This window comes from Mastigoproctus giganteus, chromosome 6 (assembly GCF_048544385.1).
Source record: "Mastigoproctus giganteus isolate SK-2022 chromosome 6, ASM4854438v1, whole genome shotgun sequence".
Lineage (NCBI taxonomy): Eukaryota > Metazoa > Arthropoda > Arachnida > Uropygi > Thelyphonidae > Mastigoproctus > Mastigoproctus giganteus.
In genome coordinates, this window is record NC_143580.1 from 22,271,725 (window position 1) to 22,287,845 (window position 16,121).

The 16,121-nt window shown below is 36.5% G+C and overlaps 2 protein-coding genes across 2 annotated transcripts; one reads left to right on the plus strand and one right to left on the minus strand.

The window, feature by feature from the left end:
- Positions 1 to 6,294: 6,294 nt before the first annotated feature.
- Positions 6,295 to 7,121, minus strand: LOC150084077 (succinate dehydrogenase cytochrome b560 subunit, mitochondrial-like). Its single transcript, XM_090375020.1, has one exon. It carries the CDS (start codon positions 7,041 to 7,043, stop codon positions 6,525 to 6,527), a length of 519 nt encoding a protein of 172 aa, XP_090231146.1. The 5' UTR covers positions 7,044 to 7,121; the 3' UTR covers positions 6,295 to 6,524.
- Positions 7,122 to 9,901: 2,780 nt separating this feature from the next.
- On the plus strand, positions 9,902 to 12,445 carry LOC150084078 (lysosomal cholesterol signaling protein-like). The gene has a single exon (XM_090376106.1). It carries the CDS (start codon positions 9,902 to 9,904, stop codon positions 12,443 to 12,445), a length of 2,544 nt encoding a protein of 847 aa, XP_090232232.1.
- The last annotated feature ends 3,676 nt before the right edge of the window (positions 12,446 to 16,121 follow it).

Below are 16,121 nucleotides of genomic sequence, written 5' to 3' on the forward strand. Positions count from 1 at the left end.
GTGTGAGAGGGTGCATATTTTGAGATCATCTGCATAGGAGATAAATAGAATTCCAAGAACAGCTAGTAGGGAATAAATAAGGGAAGAAAAAGAGTATAGACAGGATTTGACTCCTAGGGTATGCAGACTTGGTTAACAAATGATCTTTATAGAACAAATTCAGAGTACAGTTATGTAGTGAGGCTCTTAGAAAGAAGAGAATACTGACTGCGATACCATTGTTCTTGAGTAAAAAAAATTAGTCTATCAGTGCTAACTTATCAAATGCATACTGTATATCAAGATAAACTATATATATCTAGCTGGGCTTTATCTTCAAACACATTGGTAATGAGAAAAAAGGTGGTTGATAATAGATTAATAATCATAGATATGCCCTTCTTTCCATAATATATACATATAAATTTGAAACAATTTGAAGAGTAAGCAGGAGAAGTCGAGCTTCTTGCATCAGTTTTAGAATCAAAGAAGAGGTGGCAATAGGTCTGAAGTCCTTAGGCAAGAGGATGTTTTCAACTTTAGGTAGTGGAAAGACATTATATATAGACTTGGGGGGGGGGACTGAAACTGTAAAATATAAACTAGCAAGCATTTTTGTATGATAAAGTTAGATATGTTTATCAGGACCTACCAAATTCCTGTAACGGAAATTTATTAATCAGGCTTTCCACAACCTTAGGATCAAATAAAAAAGATGACATCGTGGAGACAAGAAAGGAATTTTTGGAGAAATTTGGACCACTGGGGAGACTATTTGAGAAATAATTTCCTGTGATGTAGCCTAACCAGATACTAGAGTTGAGATGGAGTGACAGGTGATGATTTAGAACAGTCAAGAATATTCTTAACAGAGGGGAGTTTAATATTAAGGAAAGACTGGATACATTTTTTTGAAAACTTCATGAAGTGAGTCCTGGCTTGTGTAATTTGCAATATTTTCTTGAGAGGAGGAATTTAGATTTGATTATAAAGAATTTTTGCTTCAAAGGGAAGGCTATGCTAAGCAAGTTCAGGATTTTCACAAAAATTTAAAAAACAGAACTAAGAAAGATACAAAAATTGTTATTGGAATCATGCAATTTTAACTCTTTACTTTAAATTTCATTAATTACTTTTAACAAAAACAATTTTGAAAAAAGTTTTTTAAATTGTAAGTTATTCTGTATTTCACGGTCACAGTGATCCTACAAATTAATTCTGCTGGTCTTTATGTGAGATGTGGATTGCTGCAACTTCTGACCCGCAACTGAATTTACATTGGACTTGAATCCACCTGCATGTTTGTTGTGCAGGCATTGGAAGAAATAAAATGCTGCAGGGTTGCACAGATCCTGGCATGCAGTCAGAGGCAATTTCTATAATAAAATATCCTAAAAAACTGTGTCCTAATATCATTATAACTTACATAAATCCAATTTTCTTGAGCAAATCCTTAAGGCTGCATTTTGGATGAAATTTTAGAATACTTTAAAAATATGCAGAAAAATTAAAACTTAGAAGTTTTAAGAACTTAGAACTTAGAAGTTTTGAAACACAAGAGTTTTGCGTATCAAAAATCCAGCCAATCGGTGTTTAAATTCTTCAAAGTATCATCTTCACTGAAATTTAGATTTGCTGTTGTTTTGTTTGTTTGTTATTTGGTTTTTAGGAGCATTAGCAACTAAGGCCATATTGCTCCGGGAATATGCGGTAGTCATTCCCTGACCTTTCCGCATCCTCCGTATTTGGTGGTGACGGGCTCGAACCCCGGTCTAATCAAGAAGCGTGTGCTACGCACTGCTGCTCCCTCCCACCTGGCTACGGAGGCGCCCTTAGATTTGCATTCTTATCTGGAAATAAAATTTAATTTCAATCTAATCTAACTAGTTTCTCATATATTAAAATTAAGATTATGGGTTTTTAAGAAAAATTTTTTTGAATTTGATTTTAAAAATAAACTAAGTATTACTATTTAGATTTTGTGATTTCTAAATTTAAATCTTGCCTGTTCAACTGCTTTTTTCTCAATGGAAAATTTGTTATCTGTTCATTAAATGTCATTGGTGTACTTCTGAAATGGATGTAAGTTGATTTTATTTGAACAAAAAAAAAAAAAATCAGCAGTTGCATGGGATGTTCACTCTTCTGTATGTGCATTTAGCTGTCTTGGCTGTACAGCTGCAGTTGAGATATAACTTTTCACATTACAACCATTTTATTATTTTTATTTAGATGAAGATATCATTGTTTTCAGAAGTACATTGATGATGATTTTAGACTAAACCGATAATGGGAAACAATTTCCCATTTTGAGAAAAAAGCATAAAAAAAGCAAAAAGTGGAATGGACTTTTCAACAATAAAATTAAGGACTAATAGAGCATGGTGAATAGGATGTGGGGAAATTTGAGGCTGTGAGGATACTAGATTGGAGATGCTTCGTATGATATGACATCAGCAGTTAGAGAAAGGCCAATTTGTAATCTGTGTTCTGACTCATTATTCATGTAAACAAAAACTGAGTAAAGGGTTTGCAACATAATGCCCATTTATTAATATTATTTATTGTGATGCACCACCAAGTGTGTGAATAGTTTATTTTAGGATGGATAACACCTGCAAAGAAAATATCTCATTTAAAGACATGATTAAAGGAAAAAGCAACTGATTGAGAAAAATTTTAATTTATAAATCATAAAATCTAAATAGTCAAATTAGTCATTAATCACTTAGTAAAATAATTAGTCATTAATCATTCAGTCAAATGTTACCATCAAATTCAAAAATTTCAGTCCGAATGTGACAAAAAAAAAAAGGTCTAGATGATAAATAGCCTAAACCTAAAAATATGTGAGATAGATCCCCATGACTTTTAATTGGAATACCCTGTGTAAAAATAACATGATAAAAACACACACACACACCATGTTATTTTTATTTTGTATTTATTAATATTTCTTGAATTAAAATTGGAATAGTTTTACTTTAGTTATTTGAAATTAGTAAAAAAGCTGGAATAGTGAGTACATTTAGTTATCATTTTTACGAGTCTGATTGATGCATCACTGCATGTTTTTTAATGAATTTCCTTAATTTGAAAAATATACTATATTTTTAAAATGAACGAAAGAATTTGAAACCAAGTAACCTCTCTGGTATAAAAAGCATCAATGATTCACCCACAAGACACACATTAAGAAGCTCATGACCACACACACACAGTGGTAGGCAGGGCTGGATTTAGGGTAAGGCCAAGTAGGCACTGGCCTAGGGGCTCCGATGCTTCCCCCTCCTCTCAAAGTCCCCAAGAAAAAATTTGTGTATGTCACGTGTTAACATGTTAAAAACAAACAATATTAAATTCATAATTTACATAATTATAATTTATAATTACTAATTTACATAATTATATTGCATATAATTTACTTTTTGTAAGTAAATAAAATGTGAAATTAATCATTCTAAGAAATTAAAATCTTTGCATTGGCTGGAGGGGGGGTGCCATCAGTCAATGTGACCTAGGGGAACCGTACACCCTTGAGCTGGCCCTGGTGGTAAGGTTTGCAGTATAATAGTTACTTCACTAATGCTCTCCTTGTTCACAAGTTCTTACATCAGAAAAAGCCAGTATATATCTTAATGAATCATAATGCTGCTGAGCAGTAGAACGTATACCCAATTTTTCTATATTTCTACAGAAGTATAATATAATGGGAAGAATTATTTCTATAGCATCTGCATTGCATCTGTAAGCTGCATTTATTTTAAGGATAGTTTAACTGATTGAAAAATGAAATGACACAAGGAAAACTTGCTAGAAAAGGCCAGAATTAGCTCCCCACATAACTGATGGGATTTAAACCCAGACTTTTCAAAATGGTGGCAAGCAGGATAATGTGCATAGTCATTAAGGCCTGATGTAGCCAAGTGGTCAGGAACGCGAATGCAGTAGCACACGCTCTTTGAGTGGACCGGGGTTTGAGCCCGTGACTGCCGAATACGATTAACAATTTGTATTGATTAATTTATTGTAAACTCTACTGACCTGGTGGTCGTGCCAGAGTATAAACGAGAACATTATTCTGTCATAGAGACATAACACTGTGTTACCTGACACCGGATTTCAGTTTTTTTATATTATAGAAAAACATTCAATGAAAATTTTTAACAACCATTTTGGTTTGTTTTAAACTGGTTTATGCAGCAGTGTTGACTCTTGTTTCATTTCATATTCTCTTTACAGATGAAGCTCACTTTACCAAGGGTGATACCATAAATTTTCATAACACCAGCACCTGTGGGCAGAAGAAAATCCTTGTTGGATTGTTCAATCTTGGCAGCAACAGTTTCCCATCAACATTTGGGCCGAGGTCATTGGTAACCGGTACTACCACAAATTTGGAAACAACATTTACAGAGATTTTTTGATAAATGATCTTGTCTAGATTGTTTGAAAATGCATTGTTACAGAAAAGAGTATGCATGGAGCTCCCTGCTCCCCCACATTTCAGCACTACTGTTCATGAGTTGCTCAACAGATGTTATCAGCCCTGGCTGCTGGGCTGAGGTAGGCTCACTGTACAGCTTACATTTTCACCAGATGGGAATATTACACAGTTTTACACAATACTGTATAAAATTCACATGTAGGGACACCTGAATTTTATACATTTTATACTATGTAAATTAGTAATTATTGTGGGGACACCTAAGAGCTGTAGTCTATACAGTTCTAATTAGCAGTGCAGTAAGTCTTCACAAGTTCATAGTGGCTGGCTATGTTTTGGATTGTCACACAATCCAAAATATACCCGGTAATTTTGAGAGTATTCATCAGCCAATGTAAACATCTGCAGCTGAATATACCTTTAGAACAACACTTTTTTGGGGTAAAAATGCTTCCTCAGGAAGCATTTTTGTTACACCTTTCCTACATTGTTTTCCACTCATTCTTCTCTCCTGCCCTCTCCCAGTGACCACCAATCCAGCAATCCATTTCCTTCCACCTTTTTTTGCTTTTATTAATTTTAAAATACTTGTATACAATTTAATTTTAAATACTGTATACAGTGATACATTGCCTGCTTAAGACGAACTGCTCTTGCCAGACATTATCATTTTAACAGACCTAAACTTATCTTAAGTTTAAGATAAGTTTGGGTCTGTTAGAAGTTTGATATAATCAAGGATTAGCTGTGATGTAGTATCCAGAACATAGTTTAAATATTTCAACACAGTGTTAATAGTAAGGAACACAGATTACACTGTTTTTAAAAAGCAATAATAGAATTAAATTACTGTTTTTTTTAAGTTGTGTAATATAATTTTAGCTGTGTTCTGTTAATGTTAATGACAAGTTAGTGCCTATATAATATCCTTGAATAGTTAGTAAAATGAGTAAAGCAACTAGAATGTCAAATGCTTCAATATAGTTAAGTGTCAAACTGTCATATAATAACATGCGTGTGTGTGTATTATCATATTATTTTTACTATATATAAAGTTTTCACTTACATTAAGGTGCATAAATACAAGTGCTTTAAGTGACTCGGTTCAAACCCCTGGCTGCTAAATATGGTGCTGTTTCTTGTATTCTATCTTGTGAACTCCTCTGACTGTGTGGTCATCCCGGAGTAAAACAGAAAATTTATTTATTTATATCTCCTTTTAGCTGTTATTACTAAAACGAGCACATTTCAATAATAATAACTAATAAATAGTCCAGTGTAGTGAGTGCATTACCTATGGCATTATGTCCTATGACATTATGTTCCACGGACTGCTGCAAGGGTAATATCTGCTATAAGATATTATAGAATAATGCAGTGAAATGAAAACAAAAAAAATTGTTCTCTACAAAGTAAGATTATGTTTTTACAAAATTATTTTTCTCAAAACAGTTTTTGACGCTATTCCATTCTTTCTTTGGAATGAATTCTAGCAACTCTACATCCTTCCTAAAATGAGGCCTCCAGACCTGTATGCAGTACTCAAGGCATAACTTGACCATTGCCTAGTATAGTATTGTCTTGAAACATACCCTAGCCATTAATGTATTGAGGTTTCTCAAATAGTCTTAATTCTATTTTTCACGATATGTTTTATTATTATTAATTTTAATATTTATTGCGACCTGCTTATTATCATAAAGATTAAACACTGTATGGCCTTTAAAGATCTAATATCACTGATTACTGTAATACATTCTCGTAAACACCTTTCAGTACTACATTTTAGTCCTATATTTTATACACAATCATTAAGTTTCCTCAATATGTATTAAATTTATCAAAACCTGAGGGTCTTAAAGTTGTTGAAGATTTGTTTATTATCTTACTGAACGTAAACATTTGCTACATTCACTGTCTTCAACAAATACATGATTTGCATAAAGTCTGATTAATTCACATTCCTACTGAAATCTATAAATACATACTATTTCCACTACTGGGAAAAACCGAACATCTTTTACGAAATCTGAATAGTTACTCGTAGCACCTTTAAATCCTTTAGACAAAACTGTACCATGCAGTTTTCCACTACCGATTACCACATAGCAGCAAGAGCTCCTAATGCTACCGATGATGCCACAACCAAATAGCCACTTGTATACAAATCTTTTAAGTCAAATCCGTAACCAAGATCCCAAGCTAGATGTCTGATACCATTGGCAAAATGATAGAAAAATGTCCAAGCTAAAGCAAATTTTACAGTATATATAACTGCAGATCCAATATGTAGTGATTGTATCATATCAACGTAATGTGGAAAGTTACCAGGTAACACTAGCATTCCAAGTGATAACCCATACAGAGCCGATGCCATGGTTAAGCCAGTAAATCTGTGGGTTATGGACATGACAGCTGTAAGTTGGTACTTATATATAGTGAGATGAGGTGACATTGGACGTTTAAGACGACTGTTTTTGTCCCAATAGTTTTCTTCCTTTTTCAGTTTCGAAGGAGAAGTGACTATGGGTTGAACGCATTGTAAAGGCGTTGGGCAAAGACCTTTCCATAAATATGGCTTCGTTGCAACTCGAAGATTTCCAAAAAGATATGCCATTTTATATTCTTACACCAACAAAGAATAAAATTTCCACTATTTCAGTAATAACAAACCAACGACAAGTGCAACGAATGTATGAAGATTACAAAACTTTCCTCCAGAGGCGCTAAAGTGAATACGTGTAACCAAAAAAAAAAAATTCTATTTAAATACAAATTGATTCTTATATTAGTACAGGGACGCTCAACTTTTTTTTTTGGCTATTGGTCAAAACAGTTAAAATGCTGAAGGTCACGTGGGCCACAAGACCAATTCCTTACCTTTACTTAATTATGTATTTTTCGAAATGGTATTTAATTTTGGTTATCAATTCGTAGTACTTTTTATACGGTTTATAATTAAATATGAAAATCCGCCAATTATTTCATTAATACTAATAACTGTTATTTCAATATTATATGATTATAATTAATATTGCTAAATTCTGAGGAAGATACATGAAATATAAGAAAGAAATATAGAAAAATCGAATATTACTAAAAACGGATATTTTCAAAAGTCAATGTGAAATATATTTTGTTACACCTTAGTTTTAAACTTGGGGGATTCATAACGCTTGAAGGCTATCTCCATGGCTGCGGGCCGCATGCGGTCTCTGAACCCCGAGTTGGACACCCCTGCATTAGAAACTAAAAAAAAAAAAAAAAAAAAGTTGCAGCTGTTGTTCCATTCAGGACAATGAGAAACTAAATCCCAGATCTGTAGTCAGTAGAAAAGAGCAAGGGACAAAAATATATACACTGTGCTGCCACTTTATTAGGTACACCTACTTAGTAGTGTGTTGAGCCTCCTTTAGCCTTCACAACAACCTGAATTCGTCTAGGCGTGGATTGAACGAAATGCTGAAAACGTTGTGTGTCATCAGTGTGTCAAGCAGTTCCTTGAGATTCGACGGAGGTGTAGAGACTTGCAGCGAACAGCCCTTTCCAGCTCATCCCAAAGATGTTCAATAGGAGTGAGATCCCGGGACTGACAGGGCCATTGCAGCAAAGAAAAGTCATTGTCATGTTCCTGGAACCATTCCATAGTGATTCGGGCTTTGTGCACCGGCGCATTATCCTGCTGGAAATAACCATCTGACTGAAGATAGACTGTCAACATGAACGGATACACTTGGTCAGCAACGATGTTTAGGTTCGATGTGGCATTTAGACGTGAATCTATGGATATCAATGGACCCATCCTGTGCCAAGAAAACATTCCCCTCAACACTGCTCCCCCCCCACCACCTTGCACAGTAGTCGTCAGACATGACTAACTAGTCCATGGATTCATGTTCTTTTTGCCAAATTCTGAACCTTTCATCAACGTGATGCACCAGGGACTTCGACTCGTCAGACCAATCAACTGTTTTCCAATCCTCGATAGTCCAGTGCTAGTGTTGCTGTGCCCACAGGAGGCGTGCCTCTCGTTCTTCATTGATAACAAAGGTATGCGATGTGGCCGTCGGCTGTTGTAGCCCATTCACGACAAAGGGCGACTAGTGGTCCGTTGCGATATTTTGTTCTGTGCACCAAGGTTGTATTCTGAAGGGATGTGCGACATTGTGGCCCGTCTGTTTGCTTGCACAATTCTAGCCATCCTCCTCTGACCTCTCTCATCAACAAGCGATTTTCTTCCACAGAAGTGCAGTTGAGGGGATGTTTTCAGTCCGTTGCACCATTCTCGATACTCCCTTGAAACTGTGGCGTTGAAAAGTTCAGGAGAACTGTCATTTCAAGAGATACTTTGTCCAGCACGTCTTGCACCTACTACCATTCCACGTTCACTGTCCGTTAGATCACTTCTTTTCCCCATTCCTGCTACGGTTTGTACGCTTAACTGATACTAGAAAGGTTGTTCTGCTGCATTTATATCCATAACTGTGGTCATGTGACTTGCGACGTTGTGGGACAAACCTTTTGTGTGCACAGCAGGGGCGTACCTAAGAAAGTGCCATATATATATATATATATATAGGTATATGCTGTTTCTTTGAATATTAGTATGGCGATACTATTATAATCGATGGTATACCGCTGATACCTTCCATTGTAATACTTAAAGCAATTTGCAGCTTACATCATCAAGTTTACATTGTTTGCTCATTTCGTAACCCTGCAGATGTTCCAGTGAAAATCGAATGTGTCCAAATTCTTCCAAAGATGTTCTTGTTAATATGACTTCGGTATTTCCAGTAACGAAGTTATTTGAGGAGCTGTTTTGTGGGATGAAAATTCAATTAGCCGGACCAATAAAAAGAAACTGTTGGTTTATTTTTTATTTGTCCAGCGATGAAGTCTAAAAAAGAACTAAAATCTGGGTGTGGGCGGACTTGTCAATCCTTGATCTTAGTTGAAGTTGAATTTGATAGTCTGTTTCTACCGGATGTTTCACGCGTTGTTTCTATCTGTCTTTTCTTTCTAACAACGTTTTGCTTTCGTCTACTGCCTATCATAAGTCTTTTTGAGGTTTCGACTTCTTTTTAATCCCAAAAAACCAGGTCTGCGTAGTGACATACACTTAAAAAAAAAACAAAAAAACCAGTATACCTCTTCATTGGAGCAGTGCCTTTTATAGACTAGGAAGAGTAATGTAATGGCAACTCGTGGCAAAGTTCTTCAACAATAAGTGATGATTAGCAACATTATGGCTATGCCTCTTTCTGTACATTGCATACACATAGCTACGTACAAAAAAGAAATTATGCCTATGTACAACGATTTTAATGTATCTTCATTTTGAATAAGATTCTTCGTTATTTAAATCACTACTATATTTTATCTCCGCAGGGCTGAAGAAGTAATTTTTAAAAAGAAAACGGCTAACTAGAAAAACAAAAGAAGAAAAAATCTTGAGAAGCATTTAAGCAAGTCATGGGCGCCTCAGTTGGTTCCACACTTTTAACATCTAGTCCACCAATAAAACCTACTGAGTTCAATACCTTTGGAAGAAATACACCATCGATGGGAAGTATTGCTTACACAAAACTTCTTCCAGTACTAGCACAGTGTTTTTGTGTTATATTTTCAGGTTATTTTGCAGCTAGGTATAGTATAATATCCACTACAGAGGCCCAAGGTCTGAATACTTTTGTAAGGCATTTTTCCTTGCCTTCTTTAATTTTTTTCTCAGTTTCTCAGACGAAGCTAGATCATATTAACTGGACTCTATTGATCTGTTTAAGTATAGGCAAGTTATGCATATTTCTCATAGTGCTTTTCTCAACTTTGCTGCTAACGAGACCAACCAATACAGGTAAAGCTGGCCTCTATGCCATTTTTTGTACCCAGAGTAATGATCTTTGTTTAGGATTGCCACTAATTTTGTCCCTATATGATGACCGTCCAGAATTTGTATATTATTTGTACTTACTTGCCCCAGTTCAGCTTATGTTAATCAATCCTGTGGGGTTCTTATTGATGGAATTGCAGCGCCAGCGCGACAAGGAAGTAAACAGTCAGAAGAAACTTAGAAAAAATCTTCTTGGTGCTCTTTGGAAGAGTGTTTTCTTTAACCCACTGGTTTTCATGACATTTTTTGGTGTTGTTGGAAATGTCGTGTTCCACCATCAACTTCCACTGGTCGTGAAGAAATTTGTAGAAGTTCTAGGATTGACTTTTCCAGGGGCTGCCTTGTTTCTGTTAGGTCACAGTTTGTTTGGAAAATTCAGTCTCCTCAGAGGGGCTAAACTGCTTACTCCAGCTTTGTTGGTTATCATGAAGATCTTAGTATTGCCGCTGATCATACGACAAATTGTCAATGCACTTCCCACAGGAAACTCTCCAGAAGAAACCAAGGAGCTGAGTAGTTTTGGATTTCTCTATGGAACTTTTCCATCTTCCCCAACAGTTTTCATCTTTGCATCGCAGTTTGAAATGCCAACAGAAGTGGTAGCAGCAGGAATGATAGCTGGTACTTTTCTGTCGGCACCATTAATGTTTGTTTCCGCTAGTATGACCACAGTTTCTCTATCAGGCGCTTTCCAATTCCACTCCGATTTAATGAACACCATGATGTACACCAGCATTGCCAGTCTATTGTGCACTATGTGGGTAATACTCATACTTTTAGTCGGTAAGAAATGGAGGAAAGTAACTCACGAGATTACGCTTTACCTTGCTATTGCACAACTCTTTACGTCTATTGGTGGAATAATCACGACTATTAATTTTAATGGGAAGTGGATATTACATTTCCAACATGTATTGACCCTTGGAAGTATATTTTCTACAAGAATATGGACTGCCTTACTTGCATTAATTTTATCACTTCTTCGCAGGAGAGGTTTGTGTTTTTTACTCCGAAGGCGAATTATAATTATTAGTGTTGGATATGGAATGTCATTGGTTTTAGTGTGTGCCATTGCAACGAATATGAACGCTCCAACGAAAGGAATTGGTGATCCTAATTTTCAATTTGGTCAGATCGAGGCATCTCTTACCCTTGCATTAGTCTTCTCTTGTTTTACGACAACTGTAATATGTCTTATGATTCAGCAAATTAATCAGAATAATTCATATTATACAGCTGGTTACCAGTCGTTGCTCTTGATCGAAGGAGAAAGCTCAGATACAGATAGCAATCTGGGAACGTCTGTCCGCAATAAGAAAACTACTGGAAGTGATTGCTCTCAGGAAAGTCAGGACGTTTTTGATATCGAGGATGCCAATATTCATCTTAAAAAAGAAAATGCTAAAAATTCATCTTCAAATATTCAACCAACGTTTCCTTATTTCTGCTCACCCGCAACTAAATGTACGCCAGTTCAACGTGCATTGTGTGAAAAATTAGTGAAAACGTATGCAGTTAATGTGAAACATCGGGTTCAAGATCTGTCACTGTACGAAGATGGAGATAGCCATCAGATGCTTCGACATGTTACCCTTCTCATTTTACTATGTATTTCCATGATAATTGAGTTGGCAGTGTGTTTCTGGAGATTAATAATGGAAGCCCAAACAGGTATCTATGTAGAACTTGAATTTCTCGATGTAATCCTTAAATATGGACAAGGTGTATTTACCTTTGCTCTTTTTGGCCTCGATCCACAGCTCATTATTACACCATGTATAAGGATGTGGCATCAACTTTGTTATGGCAGCAAGACTTTGGTTTTACCAGATTTTGAAGAACTGACATCCGCTAATCGAGTTACATGCCAACAATTTTTGACTTATCACTACGATAAATGCGTCAAAGAATTAGTTTCCAACAAAAGAATCGGGAAAAGAAAATACTCTTCAGTGTTTTCTGGTAAGGATCTTGTTGACTGGCTATTAGCAGTGGGGCTAGCCCATGATCGGAAAGAGGCAGTGGAGTATGGACAACATCTTTTATTAGGAAGAGTTATTGAGCATGTCAAACAGAGATTATATTTTCATGATGCTCCTTATTTATACATATTCAATCCTAAATAAATACTGCATAATGTTTATGTATTTAAAAAACCGAATTGTTCAACATTCCTTAATAAAATTCGTATAAAGTATCTTGTTTTGGACTAATTATTTTTAATTAGGTCAATAATTATGGTCCAATTTTTAATTTTCCTTTGAATATGCATTTCACAAGTTAAATTATTCAAAATGATCTGTACCTCAAAAATTCTGATTTACATAAACACCACACTATGTAATCGAAATCCTTTGTTTTATGGTTGATTGTATGGTTTTAGGTGCATCAGCAACTTACACCGTATTGGGCTATATATGATATGTTTGTAAATTGTGCGGGTTCTGTCGTCGATTTGCTGTTTGCTGGAAGAAAAACTATTTTCTAAAAACCATGCTACCCTTGACAAACTAACTCAGCCACCTTGTGAAAAAAGCCCGTAAAAATTCCTCGCGTCACTGACGTCATCTGAACACCCCTTCTTTATATAGTCCACTGGACCTTCTCTGATAAACAAGAGACTAAGACCGATATATAAGGAAGGAGTATGAGCCACAAAAATCACTTGTTTTGGTTGTAGCACGTAAAGCCGAGATGATTGATTTCGAGGAGGCTGTTATTTGCAGATGTCCCAATACTGGGTTGTGCAATTGCTGACAACCTACTCCTTAGAAAGTCGACCGTCGGTGATGATACCAACACCATCCAGCAACGCAAAAGATGGCTCCACGACACCTGAAAAGATTTGGAAAGGTACGACAATTTCCTCAGCATTCCTGCCCAACATCAACAACGAGGGAGTTTAAAGCATCGACTGGGTTAAAGTGTGCATGGATGTACTATATACAGAACTTGACAGCCTTGATTTTAATGGGAGAGTGGCGGAACGTAAGTCAACCAGCACCAACCACAATCAGCAGTCTCGCCTTGCATAGCCCAACGAATACCACAATTGGTCAATAAAGCAGTTGGAATAAGTTCTATGAAATGATGAATCTCGTTACACCATATTCCGTCAGATGGGTGGGTGTGGACGTGTAGAATGCTTAAGAGAACCTTACTATTGTAGTGCATTGGGTCAGTAATGTAGTTCTGATGAGATGGGATTATAGTATGGTTTAAGGCTTTGGTAATTGTGCGAGTGGCAATGAATTCCATATCCTACCTCAGCATTTTGGACAATTCTATTGTCCTTACGATGTGACATTTTTTGGTACAAATCCACGTTTGTATCAACAGGATAATGCCCCGTGTCACACTACCGGTGCTGTTCATGGAATGGTTTATGAACATGAATGTAGAAAAGTTGTAATGGTTGGCATAGAGTTTTGATTTGGAGCCTTGGAAGACGAATGGAATGGAACAGTGGATAAGGGCCAGACTAATACATCCCACAATCCGTGGAAACGTTAGAATGCAATGTTTCTGGTGCTGAAGGTATATTACTCCATTATGGAGTAATATACCTTCAGCACCAGGAATTATGGAGAGACATATCTGGTTGAGTTATAATAGACGAGATGGTGCTACAGTGCGCGAATATCACATGTAGAGCAGAGGAAAGTTGCATTCACTAATGGAAACATGCAATATATTATGCAGTGATTCAGTTTCTTACAGGTGTTGCCCTAATTTGCTCTTACTGTCGTCGATTACAGGTTTCATCACAGGAAGGTTAAAATATCTTGACAATTACTACATATGACATAATGACTACATACTAACACTGAGTTGTAGCACTTATTTCATTATGGAAGTGAAGCAAATGCACGAATTACATTATGACCTTGGATGAGACAGGTTCTGAGCATAGTGCAAACATGATTTAGTGGAAACGTGTAACCATCTACCATGGCCAAAAAATTTGGTGCCATTTCATTTATTAACACATAAGAGTTAAATTGGTTCGACACTCATATATATTCGCCAATATAACCTGTAATAAGCCATCAGAAACAAGGATAACCACTTGACTGCTCGTTTTGTTATAAGGTAGGATACACACGCAACATACTATAACAACTCTTCAGAGAAGCCCTGTGATGACTAAAGCGATGCTACCTGTGACTTTGTAATTCAAAAAAAAAAAAAAAAAATAAAAATAAGTCAATGAAATGGCACCATAAAACCATCAATAATGTACTACGCCAATCCTTATGGAATGGGGTAAGAGTGCAGTAAGTGTCATGTACCAGAGCCAGGGCCAAAACCAGCCTCAAAACCCTGTAAGGGGGGGGGGGGGATCCCAGCCAAGTATTCCTTGAGTTCCTTTCTCCAATTGATTGTCGCACTCGTGTTTCGCAAACTCTAGACCCAGTTTTGGCTGGCTATGATCCCTGATCTGTTTCATTTGGAAATGATCTTCATTTTGCAAAGCCAACAAGAAACAATCATATTAGGGTCACTGGAATATTACTTAACCTACTCATGTATTATATTCATAAATTGCACGTGTCCTGACTGGATAGTGTCTTTAACAACGCTAGGAACAACAAAGTCTCTAGAACATGTACATAATTGTTGACAACACCCTGTAGCAAAATTGTCAAAGGTAATGCAACATGGATATGTTGCAATATGTGATTTTAGGGTTGCCCGTCATTAAATACATTAACCCGTATTTGTGTCTATAAATTTCGTGCGTTCTATGATCCATTTGCCTGTTTTTCTGGACGGAAAAAACCCAAGTTTCTCGGGAGAAAAACATTGCTCTCTACGCCTGAGACCGACTAACTCAGCCACGGAGTGAAAAAAGCCATTCAAGTTCCTCGCGTCATCGACGGGATTCGAACCCGGGCCCTTTCCACCCAGTGTGGGAAGGACGGTGACGATATCACTGTGCTATGGAAATAGCACAGTGCAATTGGTATCGATTAGTGTTTACAAAAATCCAACTGCACATAATTCTTTTTGCGCTTGTGGGTAGTCCAGTTGGTAGAATGGTCCTCCTCCCCACAGGGTGAAAAAGACCTGAGTTCGAATCTCGTCGATGACATGAGGAACTTTTATGCGACCTTTCCTTTTTCACAACGTGGCAAAGTTAGTCCGTCTCAAGCGAGGGTAGTCTGATTTTTTCCCCAGGACCATCAACCACAGATCACTCGCAATTTACAGACATACAGAACAATATGTCTTAGTCGCTAATGTTCCCAGAACCATACTACAACAGCATAATTCTTTCATTTTTATTTGAAAAAAGAAAGAAATCACAAATATTGTGTAACAACAAACAGCTTTGTTCTGTAAACTGATGCCATGCCCTTGTTCTATTAGGAAACCAAAATGTTTAAGAGACAAAAATTACCCTAAAGAGTTTGTCGTAAATGGAACGAAGTTAAGTGTACAGATAACAGCACAGTTATTACAAACAAACAAAGTGAGTCCTTGTAAGGTTCTTACAGCGTGACAAAGAGTCGTAATCGTTGGAAGATACTGTATATCCGCAATTTGTCAGTGCATGCAACAGTCACCTATTTGAATCTTTCAAAATAGCAAGCGTAGTGAAATGGAGGAAAAAGGTAGAAAGTCAGGTGGGCTTTAAAAAATGAAGAGGAATCACCGCTTCCTAAAGAAAGTGAAAATGGTGAACTTAGCAAAGTCCTTAGATAATGTTACTTTGATCTGCAAATATATCCAGTCAGAAAGGAATTGAATGGCATGCGTTTTCATGGCAGAACTGCTGCTCGCAAGTCCCATTTCATA